This window comes from Stegodyphus dumicola, chromosome 5 (genome assembly GCF_044657685.1).
Source record: "Stegodyphus dumicola isolate Sdum_Otavi_A_Nest chromosome 5, ASM4465768v1".
Lineage (NCBI taxonomy): Eukaryota > Metazoa > Arthropoda > Arachnida > Araneae > Eresidae > Stegodyphus > Stegodyphus dumicola.
Window position 1 is genome coordinate 62,348,578 of NC_140772.1, and position 22,698 is coordinate 62,371,275.

The following is a 22,698-nucleotide window of genomic DNA, read 5'->3' on the forward strand; positions in this document are numbered from 1 at the left end:
ATAAATTACAATTCTAGCCGGAGAGCTAAATAACATGAGCTCCGGTACTGCTTTTTATAAAACTGAACCACAATTTCAAGGAAAAAATTTAGAATTCATAACGTTTTAGTTTAACAATAAGCAGACCTTGCTTGGGAAAGGGGGGCGAAAGTCTAACCAGCAACTTTACGTTCATTCTTAAAAATCAGATTTAGGACTTATTTAACACCCGACACGCATCCGCTGGATAGCTATTATATAAGAGCTGCGGTCAAACAGAATGCACTCTAATCAAGATTTCCCTCAATTTTTTGTTCCCACCCACTCATTCCTTCACACCCTCATTCTGTTTCACCCCATTTCTAGCTTTATCTGAAGTTTCATCAGCTATACTTTAAGAATATTTAATTTGTGTGCTGATAAAAGAAATTTTTAGCCCCTAGGATCCCTTGAACTGTACAGAAAATAAGTTTTTTTTCCCGACTCGGCTTTTCGAGGATTAGACTAATTTATCAAAACGAGACGTACGAGACAATATTTAATATATTTTGCATTACTTTATTAGAGTCCTACAGTATGGAACATAGTATAGTCTAAAGTACACTTTATTATTATATAATTTATCAATTAAATGTAATCCTATTTACAGAATAATAATATCCTGTACATGTATAAAATTTGCTATTATGCGTGGTTTTACGCATCTGTGGTAAACCTTGGAACATACTACACGTGAATACAGAGGCACTATGCATAAGTTGATTTCTTTTAAATCATACGACATAATATGTCATATAATGACATAACATGTAATAACATACAGTGGATGGACAAAAATATGGAAACACCTTGTGAAATGCATGTTTGAAAAGAAAGATTGATTTTAATGAAATATGCAGGTGGCGCTGGCGTTTTTGACTACTGACGCCACCTATACAACTTCGTAAATGTGCTAAACGGTTCAGTTGTTGTTGGAGTACTGTTATGTGAGGTTGTCATTGCATTATGTCAGAGTTAACAAACTTCGAACGTGGGCAAATTGTTGGAGCACGTATGGTAGGTGCTTCCGTAAGCAAGGTAGCCGAGGTGTTTAGTGTTTCAACAGGTACTGTATCGAAGATTTATTCCGCATATTTGAAAAGTGGAAAAACATCATCTGCTAAATCACAGTGCGGACGAAAGTGTGTCCTGAGTGATCGTGACAGACGATCATTAAGGGCAATTGTGACAAAAAATAAGAGGCCACAGCTGCAAAAGTTACTGCTGAAATGATTGTTGTGTTACCGAACCCTGTGAGTACCAAAACAATCAGAAGGGAGCTTCATAAACAGGGAATTGCTGGCCATGCTGCAATTGAGAAGCCACTCATCAGTGATGCTAATGCCCGTAACAGGAAAAGGTGGTGTTTAAGTCATAAAGCCTGGACTATAGAGCAGTGGAAGCGAGTAATATGGTCTGACGAGTCTTCTTTCACATTGTTTCCCACTTCTGGCCGAGTTTACGTTTGGAGAACGCTATCTCAAGCCTATAATACAGACTGCTTGTTGTTAAGAGTGAAACATGGCGGGGTTCTGTTATGGTTTGGGCAGCCATATCGTGGTTCTCTGCTAGCCCCATGATAACTGTGTCAGGGCACATGACTGCCAAGACTTATGTGAACATTTTGGCCGATCAAGTTCATCCCACGGTACAAACTTTGTTCTCCTATGGTGATGGTGTCTTCCAAGACGACAAAGCCCCTGTTCACACAGCTCACATTGTCCAGGACTGGTTTTCTGAGCACGAGGATGAGTTGTCCCATCTTCCCTGGCCACCACAGTCACCAGACCTGAATATTATCGAACCTTTGTGGTCTACATTGGAACGGAAAGTGTGTTTTCGTTATCCACTGCCAACATCGTTATCTGAACTTGCCACCGTTTTGAAGGAAGAATGGTATAATATTCCCTTGGCAAACATACAGGAACTGTATTTATCCATTCCGAGAAGACTGCAAGCTGTTTTGGATGCCAACGGGTTTCCTACACCATATTAAGCAAAGAAACATGTTTTTTTAAAGGTGTTTCCATATTTTTGTCCAACCCCTGTAATATATAATGACAAAAATTTTCTTAATTTCAAGTAACTGAAGCCATTGTTAAAATATTATATTGTTGCAAAATCAGGTCGTTTTCTGAAGAATCGTTTTATATAACAACTAGCAGCTTCGCTGCCAGCCTTTGTCTGGCTTTTAAATGTACCGGGAAAATGGCTGAAGGAAACACCAAACGTTAAATTTAAAAACTGCTTAGGATTTTACTCTGCAGAACAACTTCATAAAAAAAAGTTACTACATATAACAAATTACAATGAAATAAGCAATATCCCTTAATACAAATATTAATTAACCTAATAAATAAATTAACCATCCTAATAAATAAATTAACCAACTTTCCTTCGTAAAATCTTAAGAACTCAAACGGTATAAAGGAGGTTAAGAACTTTGTTTCCTAAAAAAAATCACTCAAAACTTTTCAATATCTTAAAGAAAGTCAAATGAGCAATAAATAACATAAAAGAATACAAAAAACAAAAAATTCAGAAAAGCAAAGTATAATTAATGACATTTTATCTTATATTTTCAAGAGGAAAAAATTACAATGAAATAAGCTATATCCCTTAATACAAATATTAATTATCCTAATTTAAAAAATTTAACCAACTTTACGTTGAATAAAAAAAATCATGCAAAACTTTTCAATATCTTACAAATAGTGAAATAAAAATAAGCAAAAATAACATGAAAGAAACTCAAAAATCATAAAATTCCGCACAAAATTTTACTCTGCAGAACAACTTTATCAAAAAAAATCAATAAATATGTATTATATATAAAAAAAAAATGACAATGAAATATGCCAATCTCTTAAAACAGTGACATAAGAAATACGATTAAAAATTGTTGCCAAACCCATACTTCTAAAAGAAAAAAACTATTCAAAATGATATGATTTCATCAAAAATCTATCAACAACAATAAGAAAGGAAAATTGTTGCCAAAATCACATTTTTAAAGATGTGAGAAGTGTACTCAGAAGCTTCATTTAAAAATTTTTTAAAATATAAAATATTATCATTTTTCCAAAATTCTTTTCGTAAAAACAGTCGCAAGGATGAAAGTTTAACGTGTCCAAAAATCAAAGAAAAATAAACTGTACATTTTTAAAAATAAACTTTTTTAGAAAAAATCCTGTTGAAAAGGTGTTAAGCTCACTTTGTTAAATAAATTCGTATTTAATTAATTTATTGAAACATGAAATTTATTTTAAGTTCATAAAATAGCTTAGTGCCTACGTTTCATTACGATGTGAAAATTGAGTGTGTAGAGTAAAATCTCACTTTCCTATAGCTCATTATGTCTCAAAATGACGCGGTTTCGTCACAAAGCATAAAATAAAAAAATTCAAACTCGAATTTCGAAAAAATCGCTTCGAGGTGCACTGGCTCTTGTCTAGATGCACTTACTTACCAAATTTCGTAGCCGTGGGTCTGTTAGTTTACGCGCAGCGTGAACGAAAGACACACACACACACTGACAGACAGACAGACTCTTTTATTATATGTAGAGGAGATATGGTAGGATTTAAATCTCCGCATACACACACAATAAAAAATTATTTTAACGACTTGTTATATACAGATATACTGGTATTGCATTCGTGCTTTATTATCTTAAACAGTAATATAACGTTTTTTAGCCCACAGGGCTATTAATTTCATTTTGGCATTTTGCATTGAAAACTTTTAAAGTCTGAATTTCTTTTCATATTGCTGCCACCAAATATTATCGCGCTGCATTATATTTAAGGAAATTAAATAATAAAAAATCTACATAAATGTATATACACTGGTGTGCAAAAATTAAGGACGAAGTCGAAAAATTAGCATATCAGCTGAACGAAGAGGCAGAGCGGACAGAAAGACCAAGCAGGAGATTAAGTAAGGTGATGTACGGTAGCACATGCGCAGATATGCAGGTAGACGTAATGGGGGAGTGTCTGAATAGTATAAAGCATGTTGTCGGTGTAAGAACAGTTTTTCTGGCAAAGAGATTGCACGCCGTATAGCAGTTAAAATCACACCGAGTTGCTGCCTCAGTGAGAAATGGCAAATAATCAATCTGTTAGACGACATCTGGATGCTTTTACCCGAGGTCGAATCATTGGGAAGTTGGAGGAAGGCCGCAGTGTGACAAGTGTGGCTGCAGAGTTCGGAATTGCTCACACCATCGTTTCACGACTTTGGAGACAATTTCAAACTACAGGAAGGGGTTTAGTAGTGGTTTTTTTAGAAACTACGGGGGTTTAGTAGTGGTCGTCCATGAGGAACCACACCCGCAGATGACCGGTATATTGCCTTACAGGCCAGACGAAACAGGCGGCAGACAGCGGGAGAAATCGCTAGACACACGACACAGGCGAATGGACGACCGATGTCGCGTTTTACCGTGGCCAGAAGATTGCATGGTGGTGGTCTGTTTCTCTGTGGTGCCAGGAACACCGGAATTGGAGAGACAATGAATGGGGACGAGTACTCTTTACAGATGAGAGCAGATTCAGTCTGAGTAGCAATTCTCATCGCATACTCATCTGGAGAGAGCGTGGAAGCCGCAATCATCCCTCGAACATCATTGAAAGGGACAGGTATGGAGGTGGTGGTGTTCTCATTTGGGTAGGCATCATGCTTGGCAGTCGTACAAACCTTCACATTTTCGACGCAGGTTCAGTCAATGGGACCCGTTATTGTAACGAGATTCTTCTTCCATATGTGTGTCTTTTTAGAGGCGCTATGGGTCCGTAGTTCCTTTTCATGGATGACAATGCACCATGTCATCGCACAGCAGCTGCCGAACAGCTCTTAGAGAATGAGGATATTGAACATATGGATTGGCCGGCACGATCTCCGGATCTCAATCCCATCGAGCATGTATGGGATTTTCTAGGCAGACGCTTGGCAAGCTCGTACCTTACCACTAGTAACGATTCCGGAGTTTCGATTGGCGCTGCAAGACGAATGGGCAGCAATGCCTCCACAACTCATTGACACCTTCATTCTCAGCATGGGCAGATGCTGTGAAACCTGCCTAGCAGTCAGGGGAGATCATATCCCCTATTAAAGACCGGATGTTTCTTGCTGGACACCCATCACAGGGATGTTTCAGCCTTCAGTCGCATTGTGCTCCATGCTACTTTTTCAATAAAGCTTCTTTTTATCCCTCTGATTTCTCTTTTAGTAAGTGTTGCTTACATTACTCACGTCCTTACGTATTGGGGATCTTACGGTATTAAATGTGTTGATTTGGAAAGCTTTTGTACAAAGTTATATTGAAAAAACCGTCTCGTCCTTAATTTTTGCACACCAGTGTATGTTTCTCGCATTGTGATAAAACAACGGTACCCAGAGCCATCCAATTTTGAACGATATACGTCTGCACCCAAATATGGGCATTTAGAAGGCTAAATTTGGAATTTGTTTTATTATCTATTTCATATTTTGCAAAGCATATAATCATTTTTGATTAGGAAACTCAACAAAGTGAGCAATGACAACACTGTATGGGGGGAGGGGGGAACACAATTTTATCTCTAACGCGCGAGACCGTGTATCAAGAAATCTAAAGATAGTTCTTTTTAAATTATTTTGTGATATGGCTGTTGAATTGAATTTTATAGTGCAAAGAACATGGTATTTAATAAAAACAGGTAACACACAGAATGTAAAAAAAAAAAACGCCCGTTTGGGCGTAATATAAAATCTGAAAGCTTTCAGACATTTTTTTAGAAAATATTTCCTTTTAAATTTTATTTCTAAAAGCTTAATATCAGAAGTTGCATTATCACTGGATTATATATATTATTTATTACCTATATCAGTTTATAGATAGTTTCACTTTTTTTAATTTTTACTTTTAATCCATCCACTATACAAAGAATTTGTTTCTGATAAACTGAGATTTTGTACCTTTCATGGCATTTAAATCTATCAAACCTATGCAACTATAGATACTTATCATCTGATAAATGTAAATATTATCACACAGAATTAGAAATTTTTAAAAATTCCTGGAAACTAAAAGGAGGGAAATCTCTAAGTCGTATATAATTTTAATTTTACATTAATCAATTTATTTCGTATTATATAGTTATATTCAAAAGATCAGAGATGCTAAATAATAAAAATTGTTTCAACTTATTTATTGATTAATCCTTATGTTGTGTGTGTGTGATTATGGCAAAGCCTCGAGGGCTATCTGCCTAAGGGAGGGATGCCTTCGTGGAGGACTTTCTAAGGGAAACTGGCTCGTATACACGTTACACATGGGGAAAACCACGAAAACACCCATGCAGCCAGCCCGTTCGCGGGATTCGAACCTCGGACCAAACTACCAGTGTTCAGCGACTTTACCGCTCGGCCGCTGGTGGGCTAATCCTTATGTTGCAAAAGAAATATCTTAAAATTATTATGATATGACTTTTACTCTTAACAAAATTAAGCAAGCATTATTCTGAAGCATACAATTTATGTAACCCAAGGGCAAAATAAAAAAAAATCACACTGCGTGACACATTAAGAAACAGGACAAATAACTTGATAAATAATACTGTAAATGTTTTATATAAATTCCCAGGTATTTAAGACAACACCGTTTTTGGAAGAAAGATCGGAAGATATTGGAACCTATTCAAATAAAGGCATGATAAGGGGCACCCTCACTGGACAGAAATTTATGATGTAGGTGGGCTCTGTTGCTTGGAACAACAGCTGCATTGAAATGTGGAATGATCCCTGCACTGTTATTTCTGAAGCCCTTTTAATTGGCTGAACAGCAGTAGAGTAAACTACTTTCGCTGACAACCTCTTTCGTTCGTTTTACTTCCACTTACTTCGGCACATTTCTCTCGAGATATATAACGTACGTGAAATGGATTTTTAGAAATACTTATTATTGAAAATTATAAAATAATGTCCAAACGTAAAATGATTATTTTAAATGTAACCGAAAGGCCAGAGTACGGGATATTATTAATGTGTATTTAGCTATTGCAAATGATGATTATGATATGAAGATGACTGGCGATACAGAAGGTAACAAAGATTATAGTTCTTACGTTTTTCCGAAATCAGAACTAAGTACAGGAGAAAGCAGTTTTGCTGACCAGCCAAGCTGCTGGTCAATTCAACAAGGTATAAAATTTTCGAAAAAAAAAAAAAAAAAAAGACCAGTTAATTATTAAGAATAAAGAATTAAGATGTCGATGGTGTCAATTAGTGTCACACTCGGGTGTTATGAGATCCCAAGGTTTGAACTCTCCAGTCGATAACAATTGGGCCAGTGCAGAGCATAAATTGTGCCGGCTCCGGTACTTCTTAGTTTCTGGGACGTATTCTAATGCTAGCCGGAGTTCTAAACAAGAAGGCTCTGGCACTTCTTTTATGTAACTGAACAATTATTTCAGTAAAAATTTGATCTTGAAAATCTTATTTTTAGCAATAAAATTATATTAAAAATCGCTAATTAAATTTTAATTTAGCTCATTACATTTTATTTAATGAGTTTAATCTCTATTTTAATAAATAATAATTAATTATGAATTAATTAAATAATAATTATAAATAAGCAATAATTAATATACAGTCAAACATCGTTAATCCGGACTTGTCGGGACTTCGGCGATTCCGGATTATCGATTTTTCCGGATTATAGATTATCAGTTTAAATCTGGTAAGATGGCATGCAGAAATTACAAAATTAAAAATATGAAACCGTAATTTATGAAATAAAGAACAATTATGATCTAAAGGGTATCAAAATTTACAAAAAGAAAAGGCTTAATATTTATTTGTTTACTTTATTAAACATTTCTTTCAATGTAAGTTGTTTAAGTTGCTTCGTTTCATGTGATAATACTTTCTCTTTAATTCTATTAAACAGACATAATTTCTTGTTTAGTTACAAAGTTCCGCTGTTCAAGTCCTATAATTTCTGTGTCGAGAATACCGACTAATTTGTCAATCGAAATTTTTTCAATAACCTCTGTCGCTTTCTTCACTATCGGAAGCGAATTATAATGACGAGGAACTTGTTTTAAATCATATCAAAGACAGAGTACATTGAGATGAAATACTACATTTGGTAAGGAATTATAAGCCAAATAAAATAAAAACATCTGCCCTGTAGATAAGGATAGTGCTGACAGATCAACTTCCAATTCATTGTGCGCCACGGCGTTCCTCCCGCCGAGCAGCGTGAAATTGATAAACAGATTTAGGATTTCGAAACATACTTTCGCTTCAGATCCTTTACATATTAACAAATATATGTCGGAAATTCTATTTTATATAATCGAAAGTTTAAGCTTACTTTTATAAAATTGCTCTAACAGTCTGCAAAAAATAATAAGCCGGATCCAATTCGAAGATTAAGGAACAACATAATCTGCAACATTAACTGAATTAGATAATTTTAGCTTAGCTTACACCATCCGTTATACATTAAACGCGCATGCGTAAACGTTTTATGAGCATGCACACAAGCATATTCGCAGCCGTAAATGTCTTACGCGCACACGTAAACGCCTATGCGCATGTGCAGAAAGTTTGTAGCTTTGAGGTTCGGATTATAGATCATTCCGGATTATGGGTGTCCGAATTAACGACTTTTGACTGTATATTAATTATTAATACCAATTAAATAATTATTAATTAATTTGATACTCATCAGCTATATAATTTTTAATTATTAATGATTTTAATAGTCTATTTATTTAATTACCTCTTGTTTCTCTTTTCTGATGGTCTTCCATAGGGCTCCGGCACTTCTACTTTTAAAAATTAAGCCCTGGATGCAGGCATATTAGAGCAGTGAAGCGAGGAGATATTAACAAGGTAGAAGCTAGCAGAATGATGTAATTAGCTCGCAAGAGTAGGTGCAATTCTAGAGACAAGCTATCACTAGTTAATATTAGTTTTAATTGCTCTTTTACAGTAGCATTACATGACATAGAAAAATCTTGATTTGGAAGAACAGATTAATTTAGGAGGACAGCACCAAATCTAGAATTTTAATATTGAGGTTGCCAATTATTTTTTTAAAGCAGCTATCGTATTTTGTTATATCTTACACACATATATATTTTTAAATACATTACCACTTTTCTATCAAACATACAGTAACTCTTAAATTTAAAAAATCAATTAAAATATTACAAAGCTCAGTATTTCCCAAGTTTCTTTTTAATTTCAGTTATACCTTTTGTTAAAAAATTCATGTTTATATATAATTTTTTTTCCCATATAATTATTTAAAATGCTTTCAAAAGCTTCAAAAAATGTTCATAAAAAATAAAATGGAAATAAAAGATTATTTATTGGCCAGAAAAAGAGAGAACAGAAATATTAATAACGGAGAAATTTGGTGCTCAATCTTGAAAGATGAAAATACTAATGATTAAACAACTCATTACTTTAAGTTACCGAAAACAGTAGAAAGTCTTCCTTCAAATCAAGATTTCAGAAAATGAAATTATTGAATGGCTTGAAAGCGATAAAAATGAAATAATTTAAAGGTGATATCATAATTCAAAGCAAGTTGAATCTGCAGGAGGCCGAGAAAGGATGGGGGCAGTGAAGGCTATTCAATCAAGATTTTAGCATTAAGCTGATGCAGCATTAAACATTATATTTGCAAAAATTTACCAAAAAACTAAACAATAATAAAAAATTATTCATATTAATTTTTTGTGGAATTTATGACAGAGTAGATATCTAAATTTTATTTGAAACACTATAATCTGGCAATAATGATACACTTCAGAGCAAAAACTGATTAAATAAGCAGTAAATTAATTAGTTATAAGTTTTACAACTATGTAGAGATAAATTTTTATTCAATACAAAATTCAGTACGAATAATGGTATAAAAAAAATTTGTTTTGGCGCATTACAGAATTTTCGTTCAATAATATAGAATCACCGATGTCCTGCTGTGCCAGATTTTCATATTTCTGTTGTACTTCTCTTTCATTCTTGAAACTATGTTTTATTACTACCAGTTGAATTATATTTGCTTTATTCTTTAATTTCATATGGATGATATTTTTCTAATTTACTATTGCTTTACTTGGTGCTTATGTATTTAACCTATCAACCGTGAAAGACCGCTACCAACAAACCATGAAAGTTGGCAGAGATCAACAGTTCTACCAAGCCTAGAATTCTGAACCTTACTTCTATCTTCAACTCTTACAATGAAATATTCATCACATCAGTCTCTTGTCATAATTCATCAAACACTACTGCTATGTAAGTATTTGACTAGCTTCATTTTTTAGCTTTGTAAAATGGCTATACAGTACAAAGTCCATAATCTGGACGTCCATTATTCGGAATGATCTATAATCTGGACCTCAAAGCCACAAACTCACGCATGCGCGTTTGATGCGCGTCTTCGCTAGACATGCATGCTTCCGATAGTGAAGAAAGTAACAGAGAACGTTATTGAAAACAAAAAAATTTTGATTGACAAGTTAGTTGGTATTCTCGAAACAGGAATTACAGGGCTCGAACAGTGGAACTTTGTAACTAAACAAGAAATTATGTCTGTTTATAGAATTAAAGAGAAAGTATTAGCACAAAAAAACAAAGCAACTTACATTGATAGAAATATTTATTAAGGTAAACAAATAAATATTAAGGATTTTTTTATAAATTTTGATACCCTTTAGATCATAATTGCTCTTTATTTCATAAATTTCATTAGTTTCATATTTTTAATTGTATAATTTCTGCATGCCATCTTACCAGATATAAATTGATGATCTATAATCCGGAAAAACTCCTAATCCGGAATCAACGAAGTCCCGACGAGTCCGGACTTTGTAGTGTAGTACATTAGAACAGTCGTGCGCAAACTAGGGGTCGCCAAATTTTTATGAAATGCATTATGCCTGCATGCTGCATACCATACAGTGTACATATAAAGAGTGAAGCGCAGTCACTCGCTGTTTAATTGCAATTTCATGCTGTCTGCTCTTTCTTTGACCGTAACGTATAATGTATGTAAAGTGTGAAGACGCGAGTTTTTCACTCTGGTAGATAGCGCCCACTTCGTGGTAATTCGCCAGTTTTACTGAAAAGCGCCTATTTGACTAGACGTTAACCGCAGGGAAAGGGGAAAAATTCGCTTCCGTGATCAGCTAATCAGATGGCGAGGTACGAGGCGTATCTGATAGTCAGAGTGAAGACGTGAAGTGTTCGCATGAAGTTGTAGCATGTAGCAGTTAGCCTGCAATTGTTTTAGTTTATCCTCGAGTTTTATCACATGACGTTGTGCAATTATGATTTTTTATATTTTTATCGGGCTTTGCTACTCTTTGTTATCAGGTATGTACTATCATTAGAGAAAGATCTCTGTTAATTTTATTGAATTTCTCGGAAAAAAAAAATGATAAAATTTTATATATTATTTGTTTTAGTTTAAATAATTTAACCCCTATCTTTATAATGGATAAATGGGTAATACGTACACGAGGTACATCTTCAGCTAACAAACGAACAAATACTGATGAAGAGTCGCAAAATACCGAACTAAATGCCCAATCTAAAAAAATAAGAAAATACAATGAGGGATTTATTAAGTATGGTTTTACATTTTGTGTTGATGATGAAAAACACCCGATATGTGTCATTTGCAACGAAAAATTAGCAAATGAGAGCATGAAACCAGCTAAATTAAAAAGGCACCTGGAAACTAAACATAAAGAACTTCAAAATAAACATGCGATTTTTTTCAAAGACGAGCTGAAAATCTGAAAATTCAAAGTGCACATTTAAAGAAATTTACAACAATACCACAGAAAGCATTACGAGCTTCTTTAGAAGTTTCTTATCTAATAGGAAAAACAATGAAACCCCATACAATTGGAGAATCTCTTATCCTTCCTGCAGAACTAAGATGACATCAATTATGCATGGCGATATATATGGAAATGAACTAAAAACAATACTATTATCAAGAGATACCGTGTCTCAGCGGATTTCTGAAATGTCACGAAATATCGGGTCAGAAGTCATAAAACGCATACAAATTTCATCTGTATTTGTTTTACAACTGGACGAGACTACCGATATTACTAAAATGTCACAACTAATTATTTACATTAGGTTTATTTTTAATGAAGATATAAGAGAAACGTTTTTATGTTGCAAAAGTTTGGAAGGAAAAACAACTGAAGAAAAAATATTCGAAATAATAAATGAATATTTTGAAACAAAGTCCCTTACCTGGGTAAACTGTGTCGCGGTTTGTACTGATGGTGCTGCAGCATTTTGAATAAAGGACTCAGAGGCTTAATTAAGAAGGTGGCGCCTCATATGGTATTTAATCAATGTATGATTCATCGGCAAGCTCTTGTTGCAAAAGATATGAATGAAGAGTTGCACAACATAATACAATACGCTGTTAGTTAAATTAACTACATTAAATTCAACAGCCACAACAGACGTCTCTTTTTAATACTTTGCCACGAAATGGGCTCAACATATGAGAGATTACTGTTACACACCGAAGTCGGATGGCTTTCACGTGGGAAAATACTACGACGGATATTTGATTTGAGAAATGAAGTGTACATGTTTTTAATCGAAAAGAAACATAAATTGGCAAGTTATTATATCAACGAAGTTTGGCTAGGGAAGCTGAGCTATTTAGTTGATATTTTTGAAAAACTTAACGACTTAAATTTGAACTTGCAGGGTGAGAATTCAACTATCATAACTTCAGCCAGTAAAATTCAAGCTTTTAAGAATAAGCTTAGTCTCTGGCAAACTGAACTGAATAAAAACAACACCGACATGTTCTCTTGCTTTAACGATTTTATCAAGGTAAATAATATAGATATATTTACATTTAAAAACATAATTTCCAATCACATTGAAAAGTTAAAGGAAAATTTTTTGAGAAGATTCGAGAATTTTCCTGAAAACGATCTTGGTTGGATTCGTGATCCATTTTCCTTTGACATATGCAGGTTAACTCTTCAAATTAGTGAGAAAGAGCAATTGATAGATCTAATTAGTGATTATACTCTTCGAAATCAATTTAAGACTCAGTCTTGCCAAAAATTTTGACTATCCGTGGAAAAACAATATCTCGTTTTATGCAAGAATGCCATCAGAGTGTTAATACAATTTGCATCAACGTATTTATGTGAAACTGGATTTAGCAAACTAGTTTAAATAAAAACTAAATACCGCTCGCGTTTAAACCCTGAAGATGATATGCGAATTGCAATTAGCAACATACATCCAAACATCGATGAGATAATTAGAAACTTGCAGCCACACACATCTCATTAAAGGGCAATTTACTGATTTTTGTGTTATACAAAAAGTATTTTCTTAAAATGATAAATAAAATTAATATGAGTCAGATATGATGTTTTTATTCGATGAAACGAAAGAAATGCGTGAAATATACTTAGACTCTATAATTGACTGAGCTATTGCGAAGAGCAACGTTGCCGGTTTCAGAATTAAAGCCCAAGGGCACATGATATAAAGAAATCCCGATGTGGAGAAAATCTCAGATGAGAAAACGAAGAAAAGGGGAAGAAGAGAAGTACCAAAAGGAGCAAGACAATCCAATCGGACAAGTTTGCAAAACGTGACGAGCGATCATAGCTTTCAAGGAGGACCCAAGACAATGCAAATCAATGAGAACAATATGAGAAGATATACTACAGCAATAGTTCCAATGACAAATTCAAATACAACTAAACAACCTTACATCGTATTTGTGAACATTTATCTCTAGGGGTCGCCAAAAATTTTCTCTCTACAAAAGAGATCGCTGTCGAAAAAAGTTTGCGCACCACTGCATTAGAATTTGAATATGTATATTTAGATGTGTTGGAGATGAGAAATACTAAAAGAAGGAGAATGGTTCATGAAACAAAGAATTTTGATAAGCTATGCAGTTATTCAATAAATTATCTTTAAAATCTTTGCCAATAAAACCTTCAGTGGTTTTTTTTCTGATCCAAAACCTTCTACTTTTATAATGATAAATATTTTACAGTCTGCACAGCAACTAGATCATGAATGTTGAAAGCTGTTCCACAATCTAACCTACGTAATTAATTGAACTTTTAACAACAAGTCATAGAGGCAAGTTAAAACAGACTATATACTTCCTAATACTAAATATTTATGAACACAGATGAGAAACACATCAAGTGAAACATAAAATTTGTAACACAACAAACTTGAGTTTGGCATCGATTTATGTCAAGATTTTAACTGATTTCGAGGACAAGCATGTACAGGTGTCAAGAGCAAGGAAATCTGCAAAACAATTAGACTTGCAGATTTCTTTGCTCCTGACAAAGAGGGTACTATACTTATTCACCCTCGAAATCAATTGATTACTTGACATAAATTTATGTCATATTCAAGGTTGTCGTGTTACTAATTTTACATAAATTATAGATTTATGTTTCCCATTTTCATTTAGCCTAAATATTTCAGCAAGGAACTTTAAAATATCAGTTATTTTCCATTTCTGTAACACAAACAGGAGAAGAGAATTTCTGCAGATGCCAAACATCTAGTCTGAACAAATGAGTTTGCTCAGGAAAGATGTTTAACCTCTGACTGAATTTTACTAAATACAAAAATTTTTAATTTATTTAATCTCTGGATGATATATTTGTTCTGAGAGAGATAATAAGTATATGTGTTACAAATCTGGAAATTCCAGGTCTGAGTAAGTAAAAATTACAGAAGTGTAACTTCATATGGACCACAGTCACTCCTGAGAAATTTTTCAAAATCATAAATCAAGTATCTTAAAAAAATTTCACATGTGCTTTAAATACTACAATAATTCAACATAGAAAATACAAAATATTGTGGAAATATATGACAAGATTTTAGAAAAAACTTTTAGTGTATGGGCAACATTATTCCGAGAGAATTTCCATACAGAAATTTATATTTCGGTCAGCTTTCCACAAAAGACTTTGCTAAGTAAACAGGAACGTGTGTGAACAACAGGATTGCTCTTTGTTGGCACATCAACGTAACTTCTGCTGTGGTGGCATTAATACACAAGTATCGAGAAATGAATAAAATAGACATTTATTACGTACCGGTTTAATTGTATTATATATATTTACTAATTTGATAGTGAAATTTATGTAAAAAAGTACATATATGTGCATGTATAGAAACATTTATTCCTTTTAAATAATTATATATGCCTACTGTCAGTAATTTACATTTTAATCAAAGAAAGGTACTACAGTCAAAAGTCGTTAATTCGGACACCCATAATCCGGAATGATCTATAATCCGGACCTCAAAGCTAAAAACTTTCTGCGCGTGCGCCGCGTTGACACATGCGCATAGGCGTTTACGCGTGCGCGTAAGACCTTTTACCACTGCGCATATGCATTTGCGCAAGCGCAGAATACGTTTTCGCGTGCGCGTTTTATGTATAACGGACGGTATAATCTAAAATTACCTAATTCAGTTAATGTTGATGATTGCGTTGTTTCTTAATCTTCGAATTGGATCCGGTTTATTATTTTTTGCAGACTGTAAGAGCAATTTTATAAAAGTAAACTTGAACTTTCGATTATGTCAAATAGAATTTCCGTTTCTGGAGCTCCCAAAGGATCGTACAAAACGAAAGTATGTTTCAATGTCCATCAAACAAAAAGTGGAATTGCTGCAAAAAATGGATAAAGACATGAAGAATGTGACAGAGAGGTTAGTGAAAACGAAAAAATTTCGATTGACAAGTTAGTCGGTATTCTCGGCACAACAATTAACAGGACTTGAACAGCGGAACTTTGTAGCTGAACAAGAAATCGTGTCTGTTTACAGAATTAAAGAGAAAGTATTATCACATAAAACAAAGCAACTTAAAACACCTTACATTGAAAGAAATGTTTAATAAAGTAAACAAATAAATATTCAGCTTTTTTTTTGTAAATTTTGATACCCTTTAGATTATAATTGTTCTTTATTTCATAAATTAAGGTTTCATATTTTTAATTTTAGAATTTCTGCATGCCATCTTACGAGATTTAAACTGATGATCTATAATCCGGAAAAATCGATAATCCGGAATCGCTGAAGTCCCGACGAGTCCGGATTAACGACTTTTGACTGTACTAGGTTTTGAGGGCCGTAAAAAATCGCCAAACTATTGTTGATGCCAGTGCTGCCAAAAATAATTGCGGCAACCCTAACGCAAGAAAGGAAATATAATAGTACATAACTATCTAAGATTGATGTTTTAATTTAGATGAAAGGTTAATTTCATATAATACTTTTTTATTATAATTTATATAAAAAAGGCTAAACATGACTGAATGGAAGCATAAGAGTAAATAACTATTTCAGATCATTATTATAATTTATATAAAAATTGCTAAACACAACTGAATGGATGCCTGCATTGCTATTTCGCTACTGAGTTATCGCTAAAACATAGTTTCATCTCATTGGTTGTTCAAACATAATTTTCTATAATGAATGATGCCTTTTCTTTGAAAAAATTCTCGGTAAAGTGCAGAAACGCCCACTTATTTGTTTGCCGCTTTTTAGAAGGGTAAAAACAATTGGATTTTTTTCAATTTCTTTTACTTTTTAAGGCAAAATAGGTCGATGTGTACATAGATAAAGTCAAATGTGTGCACAGTGCCATTTTTGTGCAATTGTGGGATTTTTTTTTAAGTGTGAAAATAGGTCGAAGTGTACATGGATACAGAGTATGTGCAATTTTTAAAAACACGTCAAGCAGTGAGTGATTTTGCACTTTACCCAAAATTCTATTGCACACTTTTCGTCATGGACAATTCCTAAATGGTTAAATCCATAGGATATTGAAAAAGAATTTAAAATCAAAAAAGGATTTAAAAATTAAACTAGTATTTCCTTGGTGTCTTAAGAAATATAGAACTATATAAACTTACGAAATCTGAAATCAGCACGTACGCTAGATTTGGCGCACTCTTAAATGGGCGCGTTTGCTAGATTTGGTGCTTTTGCACATACATTTTTTTGCTGCATTTTTTTATGGTCTTCAAAACGGAATAGAACCCAAAGAAATTTAAAATAGCTGTGAACAAACAAATATGTTATAAAATGACTTGGTTTAATCCTAGTATCCGGTGCACATGGGATTTGGCTACTTTTGGTGAATTTATGATAAGTAATAAATGGGACATACACGATGAGTAGTTAAACGGGTCATTTTGGTGTTGGTGATAATTTTCAAAATTGCGCCAAGGCTGCACCATATACTAGGATTTTACCAATGAGTTCAAAACTTCAAATACTCAAATAGAAATTTAGTTATTAAATGATTTACATCAAAATTTACAAATCTTGAAGGTTATCTGGAGTTAACCTACATTTATAAGAATTCATCATCATTAAATAATATTTACTATAATTCCAAATCATAATTTTTATTGCAGGACTGATTAATATCAGTTAAATAAATATTTACAAGAATGAAATTTATATATATGAGAGAAAAAGAATATGAAGCATTATGATATTTTCATAAAAATCTTCCGATTCACTTTTTAACTAATTAATATCTTTAAAATTTATTTTGTATTTATACAATCTCATCAAAAATGCAATTACTAAAATCAAAGCACCATAAAAAAAAGTGATAACACTGCATATTTGTATAACAGTTATTCCATCATGTCATTTAACTTTAAAAATTCATTTTTGCCTCAGTTTTGGCACTTACTGCAGCAGAAGTAATATAGTTAGATAGAGGCATATCACAGATTTTATTATATAAATAGCAATTAATTCATTAGTAAAGTATAGCAAAATTTCAAGATTAAAAACATTCTATAGACAAAGTTCAAAATACGTTTCAAGGCCAATTTATTTCTTAAGAATAACGTCAATGCCCTTTCGATGTATTACATTTACAGTCTGCACACTAAATAACTGTCTACAACTTACAAAAAAACAAGTGTAATAAAAAATTGAATATTCAGTGCGGATACCTTCTGATAGACGAGGATAAACATTCACTCCGCTTTATGTAAAATGTAACTAAATAATTATGAAAATTCAGCGAATTAAAACGTAAGTTATTGAATGTACCTCAATAAACTTCGTTTCATGTTTCACGTTCGTCGTTTTGATAAGACAGAGCACATTATGAAAATAACTCAATGGAAATATATAATTTAATCATATATTTATAACTGTTATTTGCTATATCAAAAAGATATAAACAAATATACCTTTCTTCCGTTTGCCCCGTCGTATCCTTACCGGACACAGAAACGCCATTTCAGGACGGGTCAAGAAAATAAAAAACAATTCTAGTTATGTTAAATTATCACAAATGAAATACATGGTTACTAGCACCAATGTTAATATGTAACAAATATGAGATTTAAAAAGGATTGCTGTTCTGATGTAGCAATGCAAGTGCCCCTTCGGGAAATTTAAAAATGGAATTGCTGTTTGTAAAACATAAATACACACTTCACGTCCGAAGTTGCCCATAGGCACATCTCCAAGCAAGTTTGTCACCAGCGAAAAACAAGCAAATTTCAACAGGCACGGTTATTATGACCAGCACATAAAAAAAAGATATATAATTTCTCAAATAGAAACTCTTTGGCCATTCATAGTTTTATTATTACTGAAATAATTTGAAAAATACAAGCTTTAGTGATGGTTATAAGTTTAGTGGGAAAATTAAAAGCTTTCATGGAAAATTATAAGCTTACTAATGCAAATTAATTAAAATTTAAAAATTTAATAAAAAAACTTTTTTTGAAATTTAAAATTTGTAGCCAGATTAAAACATTTAATTGTCTTAGAAACATCAAAATACATGAACTGTTTAGAAACAAAGACAACTTCTTTAACAATTATCTTTTCATGCAATTTTTCTTATTCCCATCTGCAAAAATTTTAATTATTTTAACATCGCTCACGAGCTTTATCACTCTTTATTAGTTGTGGAAGAAGATAATCTTTTCTTTATGTCTTTGTTCTTGTTCTTTGGTGGCATAACGAAATGTCGGCCATATCCTTAAAAGAGCCAAGTTGGCGCAACCAAGGCTGTTCTCCGAATAATATCCGTTCATTATGTAATTTCTTTAAATGTGATACAGGGGTCGGGTTTTCATCCGCAGAGAATCCGTTGGTGCTTCGGGAAAGAACCCTTTGGCACTAAGGCTCCTATAAACCAGGCTGAATCATCAGGCATTCGCGCTCCCAAGTGGGAGATTTAATGGCGGCTGAGTGGTTAAGGTGCAACAATTTTTTGTGTTTTTTTTGTGTAAAATGGGCGGATGTACAGCTATTAATTGTTCAGATCATTCACGGAAAGGTCATACATTGGTAAAATTTCCTAAAAATGAAGAAAGAAGAAAAATATGGGTAAATAATTGCCGAAGAGACAATTGGAAACCTGGTCCAGGCGCTGAACTTTGCTTAGTAAGTATAATGTTAATTACGCCTTTATTTAGAGTTTATATCTTCTCTGATGTTTATAATGTGCAAGTAAAGTGAAATTCTTGTGTACAATAACCTGAGTATCTGCTAATTTCTGTAATAATAGCTATAATTAAATTAGTCTAGGGTTAATGTACCCGTCGCCAAACATCGCCAATGTAGATGTTTTGAATATGGAAAAGAAATTTCTCTTCTAATATAAAGCGCGGATTTTGTTTTCCTGTGCTAATTGTGGAATTTATACTAATGTAACATTATACTATAGTTGCAATATCGTTGGAATGATATATAATTTTTTCTTTATTTTATAATCACTATTGTTAAAAAGTTAGATGAGTTATTTATGCACGGTGCCCACTACTGTTTCTTGGTTAAAATAACTTCCAGAATTTTGACATTGACACCTGAAGTCAATAGAATAAATTGAATAGTGTGAGACAAAATATATATAATCTGACTTCAATAATTGCAAGGATTGTGCAAGTTTATTTATAATCACAGTATTATACAATTTGGCAATGGAGTAAAGATTTAGAAATGAATGCAGAACATTCAAATTAGTATTTTCTTGTTTCTAATTATAGAAATATAGTCTATTTTCCAGTATAAAAGTTTTACTTAAAAGTATGGGAAAGCAGATTTGTTTCATGCATGATCTTTATAATACTGGTATGAAATGAATGAATTTTAATCTGTAAACAATTTTTTGTTAATATTGAAATGCGTTTCTTTGGGTACATTTTTAGGCACTTGTGGATCATGTCAGACAACATGCAATAGAAAAAAGATGTCCGTGTGCATAAATTTTCCCATTGTGTTACTTCATTTTATCTAAATTTCAAGGATAATTCTTTTCATTTTTATATGGCATGTTATCAGTATAAAGGCTAGTGAAAATAAATTGGTATGTGTATCTGTTTTTGAAGTGTAATGCTTAAATAAAAAGATGGTGTGTGTTTCTTCATTTAAACAAAATTTCAAGGATAGTATTTTTCAGTGTTGTACAGTTTGTTATTTCTCAATGTAAAGTGTAACAAGGGGAAAAAAAACTGGTATGGTATATCTGTTTTTTAAGCATGATAATTTTATTTATTTCTTTAGTGATGCATATATATAGAGAGAAGGTGTTTGGTCCAACTGAAGTTATAATAAATCTAATTTTACTAGATCTCTCCCTCCCCTCAGGTGTAGAAAATTTTCAAGTGCAGAAAGTTTATTTGCAGAATTAATTCATTTCTGATAAACTTATTATCATTAATTTTTTATATAACATGTTATTAAGTTACACATTTGACTACTGTGTAATAAAATTGTATTTAGGGCAAAAAATTAACTATAATTTTGCATCTGGTGACTAATATCATATGCTTCTAAGAATATTACTTTAACTTTTTCCATAATTTTTGTATTTCAGGAACATGAAACTGTTATTTTGATATACTTAAATAATAAAAGTGTGTATCTGAATCAATTAATGGATACAAATATTTTACGGTTATTTTTAGAAGATATTTGCCATATCGTTTCTAATAATTCATAAAGTATGTTAAAATATAGGTAAATAATTTGGTGCAGAATTCAAATTTAGGGTTTAAAATATAGTGAATCATAAGACTAAATGATTTTTATTGTCATGATTTGCCTGGGCTTAAGAATGTACTTTTCGCCCGGTGGAAATTGTCATCAAACTGTCCTGAACAGGCTTTTTGTTGATAATAACTTCCAGGCTTATGAGTACCTCCTTTTGAGTGGAGGGTATGCAAATATAGTACCCAATTTAAATTACATTGTGATTGTAATAATATTGTGGTATGAAATAAGTGATTATAATTACAATTTAGGTAATTGCATTGTAATTATATTACATTGTATCTGTGAACTCTTAATTTCATTACTTTATGCAATTATGTTGTAAGTGCATAATCTAATTGCAATAATATAATCTATTCGCAATCACAAAATAATTATAAATGCAGTTACATCTTAAATAGAGGCCATTTTAATACTTTTAAATTTTCGCAAGATAACTTCCCATTAAGGTTCATTTGGAGGAAACTATGCAAATATTAAAAAAGAAGTTATGCTAAATTTACATATTTTGTACAGTACTTTCTTGTTATAATGCTGTTCAATATATCTTCAATACTTTTGTAAATTTAACGACATTCTTTGCAATCACTGTGGTGCTTTAAAAAGAAGTTTCTTAGTTATGCTTTCTAATAAGAATGGGTTTAAAATTAAGTATTATGTATAATAACTAGCAGTTAAAAAAACTTGACTGCATGAAAATGCTGTTGCTGTGTAAAATAAAAAATAAGCTTTCTTTTATGCTTTGAAATGAATTACATGTGGTTAAGTCGTCCTTTTACAATTTAAGAATGTGGTTAACACACATTCTTAAATTGGACAGGTTTTATCTAAATTATTAGTATAAAATATATAAACTATGAATTATTTTGTAACATAACTCAAATTACAAAATTCATTCTATATACGTTCAAAGTTATTATCTTTTATGGAATAACTGTTTTTTTAATTTAGGTAAAAACTGGATTTTTAGAAGTATTACAAATACAATGAAACATAAAGGTGATCTGATTGAAGAGGAAGGACTTTTTATTACGGTTTCTAGTTCGTATTTATATTACATTTGATGAAAAGCATCCAAAACACAGAATGCTGTACTTTCTTCTTCCATATTATGTTATGAAATATTTCACACATTTAAAAGAAAGTGTTTCTTCAGAATCTTGCACAATTATTTCCATGTACCTCAGACTTAAATGACAACATATTCTTAAGTTATTTTTTTAGTATGAATTTACAGTGTTTTTATGGAAATTTTTGTTAAAATGTCATTAAGATAAATTTATTTGCACACTCTACGCTTTAACTATTTCCCCATTTGACACTATTGAAAGTTTTTATTCATATCTTATTTATTATAGTCTGCTAACGAAACTGAAACATCTAAAGAATAAGTTATTTTGAATATGTTTACAAAATATACGCGAAATTTTTATTTAAGTGAAAACGTCTATATACTATTCGAGAATTAATAAATTATCCGAAAAGTTTATATGCGCTGAATACCGCGCGTCTATAAAATAAATCTTTAAAAAAACAGCAGACATTCAGCCAGCGTGTGCGATAAACGCGCCAAAA

At 32.4% G+C, this 22,698-nt stretch overlaps 1 protein-coding gene across 2 annotated transcripts in view; it reads right to left on the bottom strand.

Annotated features, from left to right (window-relative positions):
* Window positions 1–18,681, bottom strand: part of Dlish (Dachs ligand with SH3s) — a 65,219-nt gene extending 46,538 nt beyond the window's left edge. Inside the window, exon 1 of one of the 2 annotated variants that reach the window (XM_085816714.1) lies at window positions 18,553–18,681. Coding sequence is in view for 1 of the 2 variants with exons in the window: in XM_085816713.1 (XP_085672839.1) it covers window positions 18,306–18,354 (49 nt within the window). In the remaining variant the exon portion in view is untranslated. Of the gene's footprint in view, window positions 1–18,305 lie in introns of both variants that reach the window. The other variant, XM_085816713.1, reaches the window with a different exon arrangement.
* Between the last annotated feature and the right edge of the window lie 4,017 nt (window positions 18,682–22,698).